The sequence below is a fragment of the Carcharhinus amblyrhynchos genome, chromosome 22 (assembly GCF_965287045.1).
Source record: "Carcharhinus amblyrhynchos chromosome 22, sCarAmb.v2.hapA, whole genome shotgun sequence".
Classification (NCBI taxonomy): domain Eukaryota; kingdom Metazoa; phylum Chordata; class Chondrichthyes; order Carcharhiniformes; family Carcharhinidae; genus Carcharhinus; species Carcharhinus amblyrhynchos.
Window position 1 is genome coordinate 29,060,551 of NC_137345.1, and position 22,164 is coordinate 29,082,714.

The window sequence follows — 22,164 nt, forward strand, 5'->3', positions numbered from 1 at the left end:
CTATACTAAACTCTGCAAGGAGTGAACCACTCCTTGAAAGGAGGGAGTATGGAGAGATGCTAGCGGGCCTGCTGTCCCGGGCTTGCTAATCATATATAAAATTCTAATCTAAATAAATTATGCAGCTTTGCACCGCTTCCTGGCATGGAGCTGAAGGTGCTGGAAACTCTTGGAGGTTGGGAAGCCTGCAAAACAGCCTCCACTTGAGCCTCCCAGCCTGCTACATTACAAAAGCAGCATAGCAGGTTGGGAGAATCACCCTCATTATCCTGAGCTGGAAGGACATCACTGTTCCTTCCTTGTCACTGGGTATAAATTCTCGAATTCTATACTAAACAACACTGTGGGTGTACCTTCATCAGGTGAGCTGTAGTGGTTTAGAAAGAGGCCTCCCCAGCATATTCTCAAACAGAATTAGGGATGGGTAATAAATTCTGGCCTTGCCAGAAATGAATTTTAAAAAACTGTCATAACTTCAAACCCATTATGGGTCTCTTATTGAGAAAGCAGTGCAGTGATGTGTGTAGAGGAATGGGTGATTCAAACAGAAAGTGCCTGATTTCGGCACTGGGCTCTGCATGTATGGGGATCAAAAGTCATTATTCAATTTACTGATCAAAAAAGGTGACTGCTGATATCCTCACCATTATTTCTGTCACAAAATCTGGGCTATTATTATGTACGATCCCAAATATTTTATGTCATAGAATCCCTACAGTGCAGAAAAAGTCTATTTGGCTTACCAAGCTTGCACCAACAATCCCACCCAGGCCCTATTGTAACCCCGCAAATCCCTCTGACACTGAGGGACAATTTAGCATGATCAATGCACCTTTCGGACCGAGGGAGGAAACCTGAGCACCCGGGCATGGAGAGAACATGCAAACTCCACACAGACAGTCACCCAAGGCCGGAATTGAACCCGGGTCCGTGGCACTGAGAGGTAGCAGCCAGTGTGACATTGTGGTACACGAGGAACCTGGGATCATTCCATTTGTTTGCTGTTCAGTGTGATTATATTCAAATTTTGAAGTTGATGTGTAGCTTGGCAAGGTTATATTTACAGAGCTATCAGTTTCTGACAAGTTAACTGTGTGGAGTTGGAGATACCTAGTCCTTTGTGTCAAGCATTTTTGAGGTGTCAGCTGTTTGATTTTGTGCTGATTGCTCCGCTTTCCCTTTGAACACCTGTGGTGAGCCATTATCTATGCCCTTCATCTCCTTCCTTCAGTCATCTTCTCATCCTGACTTAGCTAAACTGCAGCTATTCATTTCTCAGCTCTCTTATCCAATGCTTAAGCCTCATACTGTGCTTGGAGGCGTGAGATGAAATACTGCGGCGATACACATTTTACATCTGAACCTCGATTAACCTTCCAATTTCAACTTCGAAAACTGTTTTCTCATTCTTGATTTAAGCGAATCTGCAGTTCCTTTCTTTGAATTGGCTGTCCAACTGCTTGAATGATTCCTGCTTTGGGAGAAAAGGGGATAGGAGGTGTAACCTTTTAAATCTTAAATCTCATGGAGATAAATCTCTCAAAGAGTAAAGACCTGAATGTCCAAATAAGAAGAGGGTAACTCAGTCCTGTGAAACTGTTTCAGTGTGTCAGTTTTTATTAACATATGTGAACTACTGAGATTTTCAAATATTACTCATTTTGTTGAGAGTCAGAACTTCCTGACCAGTAAACATTTTTAATAATCTAATAGTTACAGGTCCATAATTCTGATTTTGACAACTCCTTAGCGACTATTTTGTTTATCTCTTGGCCAAATTGCCAATCAATTCATCCCGTGTATCAGCTTTCCCAGCTGGTCCTAGACACTGGATTTTAAGCTTTGTTAGCTCTGAAGATTTCCAAGGATATTCTTATTCCCATGCTCCCCTCTGCAACATCACCTGAAAACACATGTCAAGTTCCATATGGACATCCATGACATACAATGGTACCTCATCACTACACCGCTCCATTCTCCTAATGTCTCTGATTTGTGTTTGTTGAAAAATCCAACACTAGCTGAGTAGAAACAGAATCCCATACAGTGCAGAAGAAACCATTTGGCCCAATAAATCTGCACTGATTCTCTGAGTGTCCTATTCAGGCCACCTCTCCCGCTCTATCCCTGTAACCCTACAGATTTACCATAGCCAATCCACATAACCTGGATGATGGGAGGAAACCAGAGCACCTGGAGGAAACTCACACAGACAGAGAGAAAACGTGCAAATTCTATATAGACACTTACCCCAGGCTAGAATTAAAGCCATGGAGCTGTCAGGCTGCAGTGCTAACTACTGTGCCACCGTGCTGCTGACAGGGTATGTCAGGATTGGGATTTGAACCTACATCTCTAAAAAGGGACCTGTATTCACCAGGTTTAAACAAAGCAAAGAATGACACTCCTTGAACCTGGTGCCTTAGACCACTTGACCATCCGAACAACAACTTTCCTCCACCCATTTCTACATCCTTAATATTTGTTTCCATTGCTACCCCAATCCATTATTTCTCAAAATCCTCATCCATGCCTTTGTTACCTCTAGATTTGACTATTCCGCTAAGCCCTCCAATCTCCAGTGTCCTAGTGTTGTTCATCTATCATTCTTATGCTCACTAACCTACATTGACTCCTGGCTGGACAATGCATGATCTCAGTTTACCAGAATATCTGCATTAACTCTTTGTGTGGTCCCCGAGTTGAGTGAAATGGTTCAAGGCTCACTGTTCCACTGGATCAAAACAAGAATTGTGTACATTTAAGCAGTTGATAAATTTGCTAATGTGAAATGCATAAAGAAAAACGGAAGCTTTCCTGACACCACTTACTTCTACTTGTGTGAGTAGGATGGGAATTCTATAATTAAGTAAATTAGTTGGATCTGAAAGCATATTGGGGTGGTTTTTCCCCAAAAATTCAAAGTGTCCAAAATTTTTTTTACTGAGCTGAGTTTCATGAATTTATGGCACTCTGCGCAATACAATGACGGTCAGGTGATCCATGCCAGTGGGTGGGGCAGGTGGAGCCTACATCTGCCAGAGGGGCCAATATCAGAAAGCCTAGGCAGCCTATTGGGTGTGCCCACTCCATGAGTTGACATTCCCCATCCCCTCAATCCTATCCTTCCCCATCCCCCCATAATCGCTGCCTGACCACCCCCTGATCGTTAGTCCCAACTCTCCCCCACCCCCCCAAATCACCAATGCCCACCCCACCACTAGCCCAACCCCCCCACAAAAGCAGAATCCCCCTTTCCCTCCCTCCCTCTTCATTCGGCAGTAAGGATACTTCATTCACAAGCAATAAAAGAACTAACTTCAGAAAGTAAATCAAAGAAAAAAGTTTAATAAAGGAACTTCATTACTCCAACACTTGGGGCCATGGTCTGGGCCACACAAGCTCTCCACAATTCTCATCTGCTTTCTATTTATACCAGTGAGAAGTCTCACAACACCAGGTTAAAGTCCAACAGGTTTATTTGGTAGCACAAGCTTTCAGAGCGCTGCCCCTTCATCAGGTGAGTGATGAGTTGGGTTCACAAACAGGGCAAATATAGACACAAACTCAATTACAAGATAATGGTTAGAATGTAAGTCTTAACAGGTAATCGAGTCTTTACAGATACAGACAATGCAAATGGAGAGAGGGTTAAGCACGAGTTAAAGAGGTGTGAATTGTCTCAAGCCAGGACAGTTAGTGAGATTAGTCATGGGGGTTAGAGAGATTGTGACATGAACCCAAGATCCTGGTTGAGGCCGTCCTCATGTGTGCTGAACCTGGCAATCCATTTCTACTCAGCGATTCTGTGTTGTCATGTGCCTTGAAGGCCGCCTTGGAGAACGCTTACCCAAAGATCAGTGGCTGAATGGCCTTGACTGCTGAAGTGTTTAACCTTGAAAGCTTATGAGTTTACTATCAAATAAATCGGTTGGACTTAAACCTGGTGTTGTCAGACTTCTTACTGTGTTTACCCCAGTCCAACGCCAGCATCTCCACATCAAGTGTTCACCAGGCAGGACCTGATGAATGCCAAGCAGTGTTCATTCATCCATTGTTGTAGCATCTGCATGGTCTCGCCAATGTGCCGGCATGGTAGCACAGTGGTTAGCACTGCTGCTTCACAGCTCCAGAGACCTGGGTTCAATTCTCAGCTTGGGTCACTGTATGTATGGAGTTTGCAAATTCTCCTCGTGTCTGCGTGGGTTTCCTCCAGGTGTTTTGGTTTCCTCCCACAGTCTAAAGATGTGTGGGTTGATTGGCCATGCTAAAATTACCTCTTGGTGTCCTGAGATGTATAGGCTAGAGGGATTACGGGTAAATTTGTAGGGATATGGGGGTAGAGCCTGGATGAGATTGTGGTTGGTGCAGACTCAATGGGCAAATGGCCTCTTGCTGCACTGTAGAGTTTCAGTGATTTCTAGGACCATGCCTCAGATCATCCTTTCCTACAGTGTATTAGGTAGACAATGTTGGGCGAGTCGCAAGAGAATGCGCCGTGTACCTCGTGGATGGTGTTTTCACGTGAGATGATGGCATCCAGCACATCTTGCAGAGTTGAGTGGTGTTGTGTCATTGTTTGTGTGGAGTTTGCACATTCTCCTTATATCTGCATGGGTTTCCTCCAGATGCTCCAGTTACCTCCCATAGTCCAAAGGTGTGCAGGTTAGGTGGATTGGCCATGCGAAATTGCCTCTTAGGGTCAAGGAGACTAGTAGGGTAAATATGTTGGCTGTGTGGATAGGGGCTGGGTGGGAATGTGGTTGGTGCAGACTCGAATGGCCAAATGGCTTCCTTCTGCACTGTACGGATTCTATGAATGTGGACAAATGTGTAATTGTCCATTTTGGTCAGAAGAATAAAAAATAAACTTATTGTGTAAATTGTAAGAGTTTGCAGAGCTTTGAGGATTAGGGGGACCTGGGTGTCCTACTACATGAATCACAAATTTTAGTCTTTATTATTATTATTAGCAATTGTTCTAATATCTAGTTCAGGATCAAATTCATAACTGAGGTACCTTAAGGTGTTTTACTATTTCCAAAAGATCAGTATGTTCTTGATGTTGAAACTAACATCAAGTAAGTAGTGTCTAATTTGGGGCACCACACTTTCAGAAGGATGAAAAGGAATGAGGGAGGGTGCAGAAGCGATTCAGGGGAATGGTGTCAGGGTGAGGAGCTGCATTGGGAGATTGGAGAAGCTACGATTGTTCTCCTTGGAGAAGAGATTAAGAGGAGATTTGATAGAGGTTTTCAAATTCATGGTGTCTAAACAGAATAGATAGAGATTATTCCTAGTGGTGGAAGGATTGTGAGCCAGAGGGCATTGATTTAAGGTGATTAACAAAATCAGCAACAGTGTCATGAGGAATTTTTATTTACCTAAGTGTCTGGTTAGGATTGGAAGTGAGTTAGCTTAGTTGGCTGGACGGCTGGTTCATGATGCACAGTGACACCAGCAGTATGTGTTCAATTCCAGTGGGATTATTCATGAACGCTCCATCTTCTGAATCTTGCCCCATGTCTGAGGTGTGGTGAGCCTCCAATTAAATCACCATCACTCAGCTCCTCCTCAACCCCTCAAAGGGAGAACAGCCAATGGTCATTTGGGACAGTGGCAACAATTATCTCAAGTTTGGATCTGGAATGCCTGAGAGTGTGGTGGCAGATTTAATCAAGGCCTTGATATCTAAAGCAAAATATTTTGCAGGGCTTTCTCCCTATGAACCTGACACTAGGATGACAGGCTGAAAGGCCTCTGTGCTGTAACCATTCTATGATTTTATGATTCAAAACATTCATCCTCATTTATTTCTGCAATCATTTTATTCTGTTCAGCTGCAGGGCTCACTTCCAAATAGTACAGGCTCATGTGTCCACAGAAATCTATACTTAAAATAGACTTAGATGGCAGAAAATGTTCCCATGACCTACCTAGTATTCTCAATGAGCTCTCAAATCTGAATCTCTTAACATTGGAATAAGGGGCTGATAAATTCTTGTTTTCAGCGTATGTTGACTGTAAAAATCAACTGGCTATGAACGCATATTTGCCATTTAGCAAATAACATTACACTTGCAATGTACCATATCATTTTGGCTTCACATAACTTTTTAATGCAATACAGGACTGTGACAAAATTATATACTGCAACGCATCCTCATCCTTTTCCAGTCCATTTGATTGTAAAGCTTTGGAATTCCTTTCTGAAGCCTTTCCATCTCTCTCTCTCTCTCCTTAAAATCTATCTTTATGACCAAGCTCTTAGCCTTTTCTTATTATTAGCTATTGTTCTAATATCTGGCTCGGGATAACTGAGGTGCCTCAAGGTGTTTTACTATTTCCAAAGACCGATAAGTTCTTGATGTTGAAACTAACATTAGTCTGCCATTAATATTCCAAACTTCTTACTGATCTACCAGTTAGTTTGAATTGTTACACCACTCTAACATGTTGCTGACAAATTTGAAATTCCTGCCTTCTTCTCATTTTTAAAAAAGAATATATTCCTACCCTTTAAAAATCTAACTCATTACAAACTAGTTTGTTGTCAGGCAGTGAAGGGGAGGCTAGTGGCACAATGTTAAAGGGGAGGCAGTGGTGTACTGTTAACGTCACCGGATTAGTTACCCAGAGGCCCAGGCTAATACTCTGGGGATATTTCTTCAAATCCCACCACAGCAATTGATGGAATTTAAGTGCAATAAATAAATCTACAATTAATTGTTAGTCTAATAGTTGTTGATTAACATAAATTATACCTGGTTCATTACTGTTGTTTAGGGAATAAAAATCTGCCTCGACAGGGCTAAAAGGGAAGTGATGGCATAGTGGTATTGTCAGTGGTCTAGTAATCCACAGACCTATTTGGGAACTCAGGTTCAAATCCACCCATGGTAGGTGAAATTTGAATTAAGAGTACTTTAATGTCTCTGCTAAAAATCAATCAACTTCAACTCCTAGAAAAATAACTTCTAAACATTATGGCCACCTTTTTCCCATGACTTTGCGCCCAGTTGCATCAGAGTAGAGCAAGGCGAAGGATTTAGCATGTTCAGTGGTGGCACAAAACCCCATTGGAATCCTCCTAGGCACTGCTCCTGGGTATAATCTGGTTCACGCCAGTCTTCTCACCAGACACAACACTGCCATTATTGTAAGATTCCCCTAGTAGTCATTTTTTTGAGAAAATTCCACCCTACTGCTTTAAAAATCTCCAAGAACAATCAATGTCAACCATTACCACTATGGTAGGAGAGTGCTAAAACCCCAAGAAAAATATCAGAAATATTTGCTTTAAGAAATTAATACATTTAATTTAATATATTTCCACCTACTTCTGTTGGGGAAAAGATACAACAGTCTGAGTTCACATAGCAACCAATTCAAGAATGGCATCTTCCCTGTTGCCATCAAGACTTTTGTATGGACCAACCTTATATTAAGTTGATCTTTCTCTACACCTCAGCTATGACTGTAATGCTACTTACTGCACCCTCTCCTTTACTTCTCACCTATGTACTCCACGAACGGTATGCTTTATCTGTATAGTGCACCAGAAACAAGACTTTTCACTATATTTATTAGTCACAAGGCTTATATTAACATTGCAATGAAGTTACTGTGAAATTCCCCTAATCACCACATTCCACCGCCTGTTCAGGTCAATGCACCTAACCAGCACATCTTTTAGATTGTGGGAGGAAACCACAGCACTGGAGAAAACCCACACAGACACGGGGAGAATGTGCAAGCTCCACACAGACAGTGACCCAAGCCAGGAATCAAACCTGGGTCCCTGGAGCTGTGAGGCAGCACTGCTGACCAGTGGGCCACCGTGCTGGCCATATATCCCATTACAAGTAACAATAATAAATCAAATCATGTAAACAATGTTTATGAGGATTTTATTTTGCCTCCCTTAAGCCTCATCTTGTCTTATTGTGTGAGTGACATGGGGAAGCAGTGACTTACCTCATGGTGTCCAGAGGCCTTGTAGCCTCACAAAAAAAAGTTTTCCACTTGCCTGACAGGCCTCTCTGTCTGTACAGCAAGTAGACCCACAACCCCTCCCCCCCATCAGAAAATACCATTTGTGTCCTATTGATGCCGTAGGACCCAATTTATACTTCAGTCTGAAGTTCCCAGTGACTGCCTCATACACTGCCAAAACTCATATCGTGTTAGAATCACGAGTCAATGAAAATGATCATCTTGTCATTTTGGGCTTATGGTAGAGTTTATTAAAATATCATGTGAGTCATATGTAGTTTCCAATCTGAAAATGTCACTGAAGTCATTTCTCCGGGGATTTAACTGATCCTGGATTAGAGATCTGGCAGGAGATCAGGACAAAAAAACCCTATGAAAATCTAAGGGCATCTGTATAAATCTGCAGCCTCGCATGCCAGGAGGGCAGATGTTCAATCAGTGCAGAGGCAGTGTCAAGTAGTGAGAGCAGGTGTTTCACAAAATTCCTTCTGGGCTGGGATACAGTGCTTTCTTGTATTTAGCCAGCTGAGGTCCTTATGCCTTAGCCTCATTATTGCCTTAAATTTTCTGCAGTGAAAATGTTTAACTCTATGCTTGGCATATCTCACCTGCTAATATTTATACCAGAGGCTGGAGGCTACATTGAGGGCAGCTCCCACATCCTCAGCATAAATGTCAGGGATCGGCAGCCCCCACTCTGCCAACTCACTCCATTTTCATTTTTTGGGTGGTGGCCCTTTAATTGGAATGAGGCGGGTCCAGAAAGAAGCCTAGCTTAATAGCATACCCAGCCAATCAGAAGCCAGCAGTTCTGCATCCTGGTAGTGCCAGTGAGAATAGCAGTCATTGCTGGTGCTGTAGGTGGGCAAATATGGGCCTGGATATGCAGATGTATCCAGGATCTTCCAGGGAACAGGCTGACAGGGCCCAGCTAGGTGGGGTGGGGAGGTGATGTTCGACAGGGCAGGGGCGAGGTGCCTGGGGGAGTAAAACTGTGGGGAAATGCCTCCATGAGGCACCAAGGGGCATCCATCATGAAACACCAGCCCCTCTCTCACCCTGTTAGATTGCTGGGCTGCATGCTGAATGTTAACCCCTCCCTACCACCACTTAAATCCAAATAGCAGAGGGTGTTAATTGCTCACTTAAGGGTTTCAGTTACACTAGGGCAGCCAACACATTCAACATTCCTCCAGCATTCGTAAAAGTGTGGCAGCGGCACAGTAGTTAGCACTGCTGCCTCACAGCGCCAGGGGCCCAGGTTCGATTCCTAGCTTGGGTCACTGTCTGTGCGGAGTCTGCATGTTCTCCTCATGTCTGCATGGGTTTCCTCCGGTGCTCCAGTTTTCTCCCACAGTCTGAAAGATGCGCTGGTTGCGTGCTTTGACCATGCTAAATTCCTCCTCAGTGTATCCGGAATGTGGCGACTAGGGGATTTTCACAGTAACTTCGGTGTTAATGTAAGCCTACTTGTGAACAATAAATAAATGTTAAAAGTGTGGTAGGGGCATTCAGGCAGATAGTGGATCAGCTGCCAATGTCACGTTGTCTTAGTGTACGGATCCACCCGCCAGCCTTCCCACCCACTGGTGACCAATAAAATTAAGCAGCAGGTTCACTTTTTTCATCCAATTTGAATAAATCGCGTGTGAAGCTGCTTTCAAATTGACTTTTCGACAGTGCTCCCTATGACATTTAGTGCTCATATTATGACTTTACCCCATAGTTTGCAATTTTGTATACCTTTCAGCAAACGTTGGGGCAATGTTCTGAAAGTTTGTTTTTAAAACAGTTCATTACAGTTACTTTGTGGTTCAACTGATAAAAGGTGAAAGAAGACAAGCTAGGGAAATCAGCAGGCATGAAACCATAGATGTGGACAAGAGCCTGAGCCAGCTGTGACTCAACAAGCTGGAGCTTTATCACTCACAGTAAAACCTGCTTAAAACATGAGGACATTGCTGCCAATGGCTAATTTTCCTCAACTGGTGTGCTTCTCTGCTTATAGCTTATTTCTGGATAACACGATACCTGAAGAGAAGACACAGAGCATCAAATAGATGACACATGCATTGGTTAGCCTGAATTTTCATTTCCTTTCCCAATGGGTACCAGTTGCATGTCTGTCTCATAAATCCCCGGATTCCTATGCGGCACCTTGTCAAAGGCCTTCTGGAAATCGAAATAAATCACGTCCACTGGTTCTCCTTTATCTAACTTCCTTGTTACCTCCTCAAAGAACTCTAACAGATTTGTCAGACATGACCTCCCCTTGACAAAGCCACGCTCATTAAGTCCTATTTTACCATGCACTTCCAAGATGTACACGATCTCATCGTTAAGAACGGACTCTAAAATCTTGCCAATGATTCAAGTTGGGCTAACTGGCCGATAATTTCCCATCTGCTGCCTCCCTCCCTTCTTAAAGAGCAGTGTTACATTAGCTACTTTCCAGTCCGCTGGATTCCTGAAAGATCACCACCAAAGCCTTCACAATTTCCTCAGCTATTTCTTTTAGAAGCCTAGGGTGTAGTCTATCCGGTCCAGGTCACTTATCCACCTTCAGATCTTTTAGTTTCCACAGAACCTTCTCCTTGGCCACAACACTCACCTGTGCCCCAGGACTCTCCTGGATCTCTGGCATCCCACTGCTGTCTTCCACCATGAACACTGATGCAAAGTAACTATTCAGTTCCTCTGCCATTTCTTTGTTTCCTATTCTTACTTCTCCAGCATCATTTTCCAGTGGCCCAATATCTATTTTTGCTTTTTATATATTGAAAAAACTCTTCCTATCTTCTTTTATATAACTAGCTAGCTTATATTTATATCTCATCTTCTCCCCTCTTATTGTTTTTTTAGATGTCCTCTGCTCACTTTTGAAGGCTTCTCAATCCTTTGGCTTACCACTAATCCTTGCCACAAATGTTTTTTCTTTTGCTTTTATGCTGTCCTTGATTTCCCTCATCATGGATGCCTCAACCTCCCCTTAGCAAGTTTCTCGCTACTTCGGATGAATTTCTGTTGTGCCTCCCGATATCCTCTAAAATCTCCCGCTATTGCTGTTCTACTGTCTTTCCTGCTAGGGTCCCTTTCCAATCAACTCTGGCCAGCTCCTCCCTTATGTCTTTGTAATTACCTTTGTTTAATTTTAATACCATTACATCTCATTCCAGCTTCTCCCTCTCAAACTGCAGAGTAAATTGTATCATATTATAATCACTGCTCCTGAAGTTTCTTTCAGCTTAAGTTCCCTAATCAAGTCTGCTTCATTACACATCACTAAATCTAGAATTGCCTGTTCCCTAGTAAGCTCTGTAAAAAGCTGTTCCAAAAAAAGCTCTTACACATTCCACAAATTTATTTTCTTGGGATCCATCGACATAGTGCATGGAAAAATGGTTCAGACAATTTCTAGCTGGTGTAGGCAGTGGGCTTGGCTTAATTTGCCTGGCAGCCTTCAGAGGGAGCAAGTATGCATGCACATGCCTCTGTGTCTGCACATGTGCAATACTAACAGCAGAGGGAGCTATTGCACATGTGCAGTCCTCTGATTTTGCACTGAGAGAGCTGTCAGGCCCCTGTTGCTGCAGGTAGCCTGAACAAACTCCCCCCACTCCCCATAATCATGGGCGGCCAATCATGAGTCCCACATTGCCTAAAATGCAACCCCTAGTGCCCTCCCCTGGCACTGCTGGGTGGGCATTACTGAGTTGCCATTGTTGGCTGTGCCAAGGTGCTAGTCTGGCACTACCAGTCTGACACTGCCCAAGGGGCAACCTCTCTTTCCCTTGGCCACCCCAGCGGGCCTCAATGGCATTTGATTCTATCAGTGAGGCCAACGTAACTGTTCCCCGTTCATAGGAGCAGGTGTTTTCCTTGCTGGAGAGAACCAGCTAGGCCACAAGCCTGGATGATTGGGCACCAGATTTGCTAAAGATATGGAAATGAATATCATCATAAACTTAAATAATTTATTCAGCCTCTCGCCCATACCCAGCTTCTTCACCTCTTTTCTCTCCCAATTGGGATTCCCATGCAACGTAGACCAAGATAACTCATGGATGCCTACTATTGACCAATGCAGCTCAAGAACCCCTATGATACGATGTATACAGAGATGGCTTGCGAATGATTTTTTTTTCTGGATTTCCATTCTGCCCTTTGTGAAAGTGCCTGGCTTCCTATCAGTGCATCTCCATATTGAGGTGACTAATGTTTTGAACTCAATGAGGAAAGGACTACAAGTTCTAAAATGTAAAATACTCCACTCTTGTCAATAACATTATGTAAGCTATTATTTTAAATGTGATTCAGAATCACTGTGATTACCTTTCAGTTCCTAGTTTGAGGCACCTTAACATTCCTTTACTCTCTGTCACATTTTCAGATTCGGACAATGCAGTGGCCATCAGGATCCCGGCAGCTTCCAGTTTCAATCTGCAGCCTCCCGTGTAAACCCGGGGAGAGAAAAAAAATTGTGAAGGGCATTCCTTGCTGCTGGCACTGTGAACTCTGTGATGGCTACCAGTACCAGGTGGATAAGTACAACTGCAAGGTCTGCCACTTTGACATGCGACCCAACGAGAACCACACGGGATGTCGCCCAATCCCCATCGTCAAACTGGATTGGTATTCTCCTTGGGCCGTTGCCCCTGTATTCTTTGCAATTATCGGCATCATTGCTACATTGTTTGTCGTCATAACATTCATTCGCTACAACGACACACCAATTGTCAAAGCCTCCGGCCGAGAATTAAGTTATGTGCTTCTCACGGGAATTTTCCTCTGTTACGCCATTACCTTCCTCATGATAGCGGAGCCGGATGTTGCCATCTGCTCCATGAGACGCATCTTCCTCGGGTTGGGTATGAGCATCAGCTACGCGGCTCTGCTCACCAAAACCAACAGGATATATCGGATATTCGAACAAGGCAAGAAATCAGTCAGCGCCCCCAGGTTTATCAGTCCAGCCTCTCAGCTTATGATAACTTTCAGCTTCATCTCTGTGCAGCTACTCGGAGTCTGTATCTGGTTCATTGCTGACCCACCCCACTCCTACATTGACTATGATGACCAAAAGACTGCCAATCCTAAGCTTGCTCGTGGAATTCTCAAATGCGATATTTCTGATCTGTCCCTCATCTGTTTACTTGGATACAGCATGCTCCTCATGGTCACATGCACCGTGTACGCCATCAAAACCCGAGGGGTTCCAGAGACCTTCAATGAGGCCAAGCCTATTGGATTTACCATGTACACCACCTGCATTGTCTGGTTAGCCTTCATTCCAATATTTTTTGGGACTGCACAGTCTGCTGAAAAAGTAAGTACTACCCCCATTCCCCATGCCAGAAGGAGAGCAAAAAACTGTGTGTGATTTGTGAATGTTGCTTTGTTTAAAATAATTAGCAATTGTTGTGAATTTGAAAAGTGGTGAGGCCACAAAGAGCCACAATAATGGAGATTTTCCTGAGGATAGTGAAATAGTGAAGTTCCCTTTGCGAGTGTCTGTTCCGACCAGCTTAATCATCCGATTTCCATTGTGGCCTTTGTTGTAGCTGTTTCAGATCCAATAAAATCTCCTCGATTGTCTTAGTCTGGTTACCAGAACTTTAAAACTTGCTGGCGAAACCAAATTGACATCCATTTGATGGAGCTGTCAATGCATTTGGACAAAAAAAAAGGCCAATTAGTCACTCAGAGGCTTTTTGTCAGCATTTTCAGGTTTAAGGTTAGTGCTTATTAGCCGTGCAAAACATTCAGTTTTCATCTGATAAAGGTTTTCCACATTGCCAGTTATCTTGAAAACATCCCCCCTCCCACCCCCAGCAGTCAAGTTTACATCATGGGCAGTTACTGATAAATCATTATATATGTAATATTTCTATTATGCTTTCCTAATGCCATTTTCTGCAAGTATCCCTCTCATCAATGGGAAGGAAATTCCTGATAACTAATTGTTGCCACTTCCTGTTCATTCCTGCTGCCCATATTGGCCTAGATCTGTAGCAAAGTGATGCAGATCTTACTGTCAAATTTATAATAGAGCAAAATAGAGCAGGTACTTCTGAGTGAACAGCGTAAGTTCATTTGCTGTATTTCTAAGGAAGCATTGACTTTAGTGTCTATAGTGATGAATGCTGTCACCATCTCAACACACTACAAGTGTGCATTCAAAGCAGTGTTGGAAGAGAGAACAGAAAATGTGATATTTGTTTAACTGATGATAGTTGCAGACTGCTTAGAAATATAAAGGATGCAGAAGCTTTACTTAAGATTGGCTGCATGCATTTGGACATGTCTTTAAGAAGGTATCACAACTTCATTAATGTTAGTTATCAAAGTATTTCTGTGACATGGAATTTGATGGCACTGGAACAATTTAAGCGATGAGAACTTGAAGGGAAGACCCCACTGTACCAGTCATAAAACCATAAAATAAAAAATGTAGCATTATCGTAGTAAATGATGAAATACATCTTTAATCACAAAAGGGAAAATATGCAAAATAACCGCTGTACTGCTGTTTGTGTTTGTATAGCGCAACTGGCAATGTACTATCAATTGAATTTCTTAATCTAGCCATAATCATATCACACCAACATTGATGAGCAATCTTGCCCCTTGTCTTTTTAAGCACAAAATCATGACATTGGGATTAATCTGGTTACTTTCCACTTCTGGCAGCAATGAACAGAAGCACAAAATGATTTTCCGACATTTATTCAAATGGCCAGAAGATTAAATATAAAACTTGGCAGAATTTCTAATGTGTGCTGCTGGCTGGTAAAACTCCCCATCAGGGGGACAATGTTGTAAATGCTTTGAACTTAATTTGTTAGAATTATCCTGACTCGAATCTTCTCAGCAGCTGATCACATTCACTTTACTTAGCCACTGATTCAGAACATCAGAAGTGTAAAATGAATGTTAATTGATAGTCGGAATTCTCCAATCTTGCCCTGGATGGGATTCCCCGATCCCGCCGTAGTGAATGGAGGGCTGGATTCTCCAATCTCGTCTGCAGCTAGTGTTCTGTGGTCCCGCTGCAGCGAACGAAAATTTGGCTGAGCGCCAAATTCTCTTATTCCTGCTGACAGCGGTGGTAGGGTAAACGAGATTGGGAAATCCCAACCAGTACTTATTACTTGTAGAAAAAGCTCCCATACTGAAATGATATCTATCTCTGTGATGAATTTTCTGTGATGTTTCCTTTAATAGCTGAATTCTGATTTAACATCACATAGATTTGAGGAGACACAAAGTTAAGTACAAAAATATTTTAGCATGCCGTTAACATGCATAGATTGACAATTGTTCATGATTCGGGATTTTGTTTGTCCTGAAATTCGGGGGTACCTGCAATCTGTAGTCGACTGAACTTGTACAATACAGTGTTGGAATGAACCCAGGACATTACCAATAATTTAAATTCACATGGCTTAATTAATTCTGCATGTGGCTAGGCAAAGCAAAGATAATTTAGCTGAACCATTTGTTAATTATATTGAAAGATGCATAATAAATGCTATGTATTTTTCTCCCCAGCATCTGCTTTGCAACCTTACAATTTCACAGTATGATTTCTGTATGTGGCAAGGCTAGGTGAAAGCAGTTGGATCTTTTGTGGTGTAGGTTATTCATAGTCTGCAGTCAGGGGCACAATAGTCTTGGTCAAACCTGTCTCTTAAAATGAATTAGAGTTTGAAACGGGGACTTGAGTATGAGGGGAAATTGGAATAATTGAACATTTTTAGCACAGCCGATCAGCTGTGTCTTTAAATCTGCCATTTGTAACAGCAAATCTGCTGCACATATTCTAGCCAAGGAATGGCAGGATAATCCTTAATAAAATGTCAAAGAGATAACCTAACATATTTCAATTGATTATACGTTTCTTTCAAATCTTATTGATCCAAACTTCATCGTAACTTTTTTTTATCCTTTTTTTGAGTTGTGCAGACAAATACATATTGGTCCAAAACTTCCTGGTTCCCCAGAGTTGCACTGGAGGGTGACTACACTAATAATATGCCAGGGAATCCTTCCAGGAAGTTCCTCCAGCAATTTTCCAGAGGTGCTCATTTCCCTTTGGCAATTGTGCTGGGCTGGGAGCCATCCAACAAGCAATTTAAATCATTACCTTCAGGTGATTTTGCCAGCTTTACCTTTATAGTTACTCTGAAAGCGTTAGAAGGAAAGAAATATTTCTAACTGCACAGTAACCATCTGATACCCAGTACCAGCCTCGCTTGGGACACACTGTACAATTGTAACCCCCTTGTGGATCTCCTATAAACATCCACTCCCACTTCTGACTTGACCAACCTGCCCCTTTCCCTGTCTGACTCCTCCCATTTCCGGATTGCCCTGCATGCCCACCCCCCTTCAGTCTGCACTAACCTCACACCTCCAGTCCACCCCGTCCCCTCTCCAATCCACCTTAACCCCCTCTGGTCTGTACCACCCCATTTCCCTCTAGTCTGACCCACACCCCTCTCTCTCCTGGTCTCCCCCATCCCATCCCCCCAGTTGTCCTCATGATTTACCTTTCCAACTAACCATCTTCCTTTCAATTTTGCCTTTAAATATCTCCTTTATGGCAGCTACTGCACCCCGATTACTCTGTGCTGATACGTGCCCCTTTATGGCAGCTACTGCACCCCAATTACTCTGTGCTGACACGTGTTGGGGTACGTGTTGCTGCTCCTGACTCATCCAGCCTGTGTGTAGATGGTTGGGTGAGACAGGGGCTGTGCAATTACAGTGAGGCTAAGTCTATCAAGAGTGTCAATTTGGTGGAAATTGCCACTCAGAGGAGGAAATAAAGGGCTGCTATAACTATCAGAAAGCTAATTTCCTTCACGCTTATGCTTAGAAACCCTAATTTGCCAGCAGGGAGAAACTTTAACACACTGCTCAATTTCTCACTCTTGGCATTACTTTGCAGACAAAGATTTTTTGGAAGGCTAAATTTCTCTTCTCATTGGTTGCCAGCCTCATGGTGGCTGGTCAGGCCTACCCATGATTGGCACATTCTCCCACAGTGGTCGCAAGTGAAGATGCAATCACTGCTGTGGTCAATTGGTTCTATTCTTCTCCCCCCTTTTCTCTTCCATTGTTGGTTCTTTGCTCAGTCTCAGAGTTATCTTTAGCGTTCTTGATGTGGCATTTATGGTCAGTGCTTGCGATTGGCAATGGTCAGTGTGAGAGTCCTTGAAATGTTTGCATGTACTTGTGGTCAGTTCTCTGTACAACACAATGTTGGGCAGGCAACTGTCAGCCATCTGGGCAATGATGCCTGCTCAATGCAATTGACTTTGCAGGAGGGTGGCCACAGTGCTGTTGATGTTGGCCGTTTCTGGGATTTCACTATTTGTGACATGCCCTGCTGTGGAAGTAGCGCTGATGGAAATGCTCCAGAAGGTTTACACAACTGCAATACAGCCTTCATGACTCAGCACCACAAAGATGAAGGGTGACGATTTGGCTTTGTATGCTTTGAGTTGGTCTGTGAGGATGTAGTTCCACAATCAAATGTAGACTCTACAAATTTGCCCTTTAATTTTGAAGATCATTGTTCACTTCCTTGTTTATGGTGGTATCAGACAAGTTGACAGTTCCCAAATATGTAAATTTCTTGACAGCATTCAGCTCAGTTCTACAATGCTCGGTTCTTCCTGAGGGGCAGGACTTCAGTTTTCTCTAAACCAATTTTTAGTTCAAAGACTTGTGCCACCTAGGAAAATCATGCTGTTAAGCACTGCAGGTCTGATTGGCCATGGGCTGAAACAGCACAGTGATCAGTGAAAAGAAGTTCACCGGTTTTGATGTCTTTGTGTGAGCACGAAGATGCCCGAGGCTGAAAGGACCTTCATCAGTCCAGAACCTGCTCAGCCCTATGTTCAGCTTTCTCTCCTATTGTTACAAATATAGCTTTCTTCCCTCTCTGCCTCTCCTCTTCCCCAAGACTCATCGCAAGTCTCAATTTCTCTCGTGCTCCCCAAGAAGGAGATAATATTCTAAAATTTACAATTCATTCCAAATAGTATAGTTGTGTCCTGCCTACAAAATTCCCCCTTCTCCCTTGCATAGTTCTCTGCAAATGCTAAACAACCACACTCCCCCACCACCACCCATGCCTCATTGAATTGAATTCAACATTTTCAAATTCCTCCATGGCCTCGACTTCCACATTAATAATTTCCTTCAACCTGTAACTTTTTGTACTTATTTTTTGTTTAGGACTGAGATGAGAAGAAATTTCTTCACTCAGAGGGTTGCTAATCTTTGAACTTCTGTACACTGGAGAGTTACGGATGTTGAAATTAGTAAGGCCACACTTGGAATACTGTGTATAGTTCTGGTCACCATATTATGGAAAGGATATTATTGAACTAGAAAGAGTGCAGAAAAGATTTACTAGGATGCTACCAGGACTTGATGGTTTGAGTTATATGGAGAGACTGGAGAGGCAGGGATGTTTTTCCCTGGAGCATAGGAAGATTAGGAGTGATGTCATAGAGATCAATAAAATATTGAGGGACATTGATAAGGTAGATAGTCAATATCTTTTCCCAAAGGTAGGGGAGTCTAAAACTAGAGGGCATTGGTTTAAAGTGAGAGGGGAGAGATACAAAAGGGTTCAGAGGGGAACTTTTTTCCCTCAGAGTCGTGAGTATCTGGAACGAGCTGCCAGAGACAGTAGTAGAGATGGTATAATTTTGTCTTTTGGAAAACATTTAGATGGTTACATGGGTAAAATGGGTATAGAGGGATATGGGCCAAATGGAGGCAGCACGGTGGCACAGTGGTTAGCACTGCTGCCTCACAGTGTCACGGACCCGGATTCAGGCTTGGGCTTCTGTCACTGTCTGTGTGGAGTTTGTATGTTCTCCCCGTGGCTGTGTGGATTGCCTCCAGGTGCTTCGTTTCCTCTCACAGTCTGAAACATGTGCTGGTTAGATGCATTGACCCAGACAGGTGCTGGAATTTCACAGTAACTTCATTGCAGTGTTAATGTAAGCCTAACTTGTGACTAATAAATAAACTTTAAGCTACTCCCAATTGCCTGCATTTTTTTAATGGTAAAAACTGGGCGAATGGACAAGTTGGGCCAAAGGGCTTGTTTCCATATAGTAAACCTCTCTGACTCTGAGATAAACAGGTTTTTGGTCTCTTGGGGAAATGAAGGGAATGGAAATTGGGGAAAAAGTGCAGTTGAAGTAGATGATTATCCATGATTGTATTGAATTATGGAGAATGCTCTGGAAGCTGTATAATTCATCTCCACTCCTATTTCTCATTTTCCAACATTTTGTGAGCAGGCATGAACTGTTCCTCCAACATCGAGTTATTTCTTCAGGTTGTGCTTTATCTTTTCAGACGCCATCTCTTACTCAAACACTTCCCTCTCTGCTTACAAAATCCTCTTGAAACCTTGGCCCTCACCTGGTGTCTTTGGCTTTCTCGAACGTCTCTTTTCATTTTTCCCTCCTGCTAGCCATCCACTACTTCAAAATACTTCGAGTTATCCTTGTATACTGAGTAGCACCATGAAAATATGATATTCTTTATGGAGAAATGTTCAATAATCGTTTTTTTGATAACTACTAAAATTTACAATCATGTCGTTAATTGTAATGGGTTTGGGTAAGACATTCTTCTGGAGAGTTGTGCAGACTTCATGGGCTAAATGGCCTCCTTCTGCACTTTAGGGATTCACACAGGTTGATGTAAGATAGTAATACCAGCTTCACAAAAGAGAAGATGGTGCAGTACCAAATGGAGTGGATACAGGGCAAGTGATGAAACAAAACTTGTGTCTCGAGAAGGTGTAAATGACAGACTGATGAATAGCCACCAGCATCAAAAACAAGGGGGAAATGAGAATAAAACTGAACATTGCAAAGTAAAAGGATCCAAAATGAGGTAGTGATTATGATCTGAAACTTTTGAGACTGAGAATCTGTAAAGCCTTAAACCGAAAGCAATCCTGGAAAACTTGCTTAGTTAGCTTATCTTCACTGCATCTTCACCTGTGCTTGGAGTTGTTAACTGTAGTGCGAATGGCGACATAGATTAAGACTTGAATGTTCACTCTTGCACAGTGCTGTAAGAATTCTGGCTATGTGAAGCCAACTCCTGAAAAAGTGCACGGAAATTTGGATTCTCATTCCGCAGGGGCTGGTTTTTTGAGACTCGTGCCCGCTGCTCTGGGGAAGACTTGTAGACAGTCACGGGGCTTCCGGGTGCAGAGGTGGACTGAGCAAAAGGCCCCCATTGATGCTCCAGCACTTTATTCCAGACATGAAAAATAATGAAGCAAAAAACAGCCCTCCAGCACTTACCCTTCACTGTCCACTACCTTTTGTCTTTTATGCACCCTATGCTAATTTCATGCCACACTGTACCAGTCCACACCCCCCCCATTCACCATTCTTTGCCCCCTAAATCTCCTGTGCCAACTCATCCAGAATCCACTGTAGGCTTTTGCTGAAACTAGCCATAATAGTCATTCTGACTATTGATGAATTCACTAATGTGAAAATTACTCTCATCAATGGAAACCCTTTCACTGCAATTAATTGACTTTATTTCCTTATATGAACAGACATTTGAGCTCATAATTCCATAGCAATGAATTTATTTCAAACCTATTGCTATCAATCAAACAGTGAATTGACAGGTACCCAATTGTGCTATGGCAAGTTATAAAATAAGTCATGCAGCACAAATCCTGCAATGATAGGCCACGGGCCTATGCCAGTAGATAGAGTGGAATACTAAGCACTTTTTTTCAACACAGCTGACAGTTTTAAAAAAAGTTTAAAGTGCAGGAGATTTAAATTTTTTGACAGATTTCTCTGACACTTTCAATTAGCTTGATAATTACATCAGGTTCAGCTCCTTTCCATACACATCCATGTCTCCCTTTAACAATCCAAAAAGACACCTTACCCCTGCCAAAGGGCATATGAAGTCTCCCAAAGGTGACATGGGCTTTGTTCCAAAAGCATTTCAAGTTATCTCACCAAAGAGCCCTAGTAATTTTTCCGACCAAATCAAACGTGCACAAATCTCATTCCCCATTTTCTCCTTGTAAGAATCAGACCAGACCGAAAGTAAATGCACTTTAACATTTCCAGCTTCTTCCGTGAAACATGGATAGCCAAAGTTCGATCTGCACCTGTTCCCCTCACTAAAATACTGAGGGTCAGGACAGGTTTGGCTTTGGGTCTCCACTGCCATTCACTCAAAGGCAGAGAGCAACTCTGTCTGCATGAAGTTTCAGCCGTAAATACTTTAATGAGAAATAGTTAGATAGAGAAAGAGAAGGAAGTCGAATCACCTTGTGCATTTTTGCATGGGCATATTATTCCTCCACAATCCGTTGTGATCAGAGAATTTAGGCCTGGCACACACAAAGATATGCGTAGTAAAAAACTAGGCAGAGCCCAAGGCAATGGACAGAACAGAATCATGATAAAACAGGGCTGATGCTTTTCACTTTGGGACTGGCTGAGTAAATGATGATTCCAAACTTGCCTTTGCCAATATTGTACACAGTTCTCACATCAAAATGACACTCTGCAAATGAAGAGCAGAAGAAACCAGCAGGTTAAAATTGTGGTCCACAATGGCCTTTACATGCACACTGAGAACTGAGAGCCCTGTGGGATTGTGCTGTGACGCCTCGAATGCCAGGGAAGATAGATTGCCTTGAAAATGTAGATATTGCTTTTGGATTGCTTCTCATGCTCTGAAAGGCCATCATTGGCGGCAGAACTCATAAATCTTTGCCATCCTTCTGCAATAAACACTCAATGGATCAGCCTCTATCACATCTATTGTCATTTGAAATTGTTTCCTGGTCATTTGCGGTATACTGGTTCCTTTTTATCCTGAGGTTATCTCCGCCTGCTAGGGTTGATTCATTTCTGTCCTTGTTTCCATGTGAAGGCAATATTATAGGTGAGGCAACCAGAACCACAATGAAAGAATATTCCTGGGGCAATTTGTACAATCACTCCATATCAGAAACTCAGATAATCATTGGCGATTGGCATGTTTCGTAGATATAATCCAGCTAAAACTGCAGATTTTAAGGATTCAATTATATAAAGGGTTAGTGACAAATTCATGGATTTTATTCTCATTGTATCG

At 42.7% G+C, this 22,164-nt stretch overlaps 1 protein-coding gene across 1 annotated transcript in view; it reads left to right on the forward strand.

Annotated features, from left to right (window-relative positions):
- Positions 1-22,164, forward strand: part of LOC145357026 (metabotropic glutamate receptor 4-like) — a 1,215,873-nt gene that overhangs the window by 860,155 nt on the left and 333,554 nt on the right. Inside the window, exon 9 of the mRNA XM_080210073.1 lies at positions 12,386-13,321. Within this exon, the coding sequence (XP_080066199.1) occupies positions 12,386-13,321 (936 nt within the window). The remainder of the gene's footprint in view (positions 1-12,385; positions 13,322-22,164) is intronic.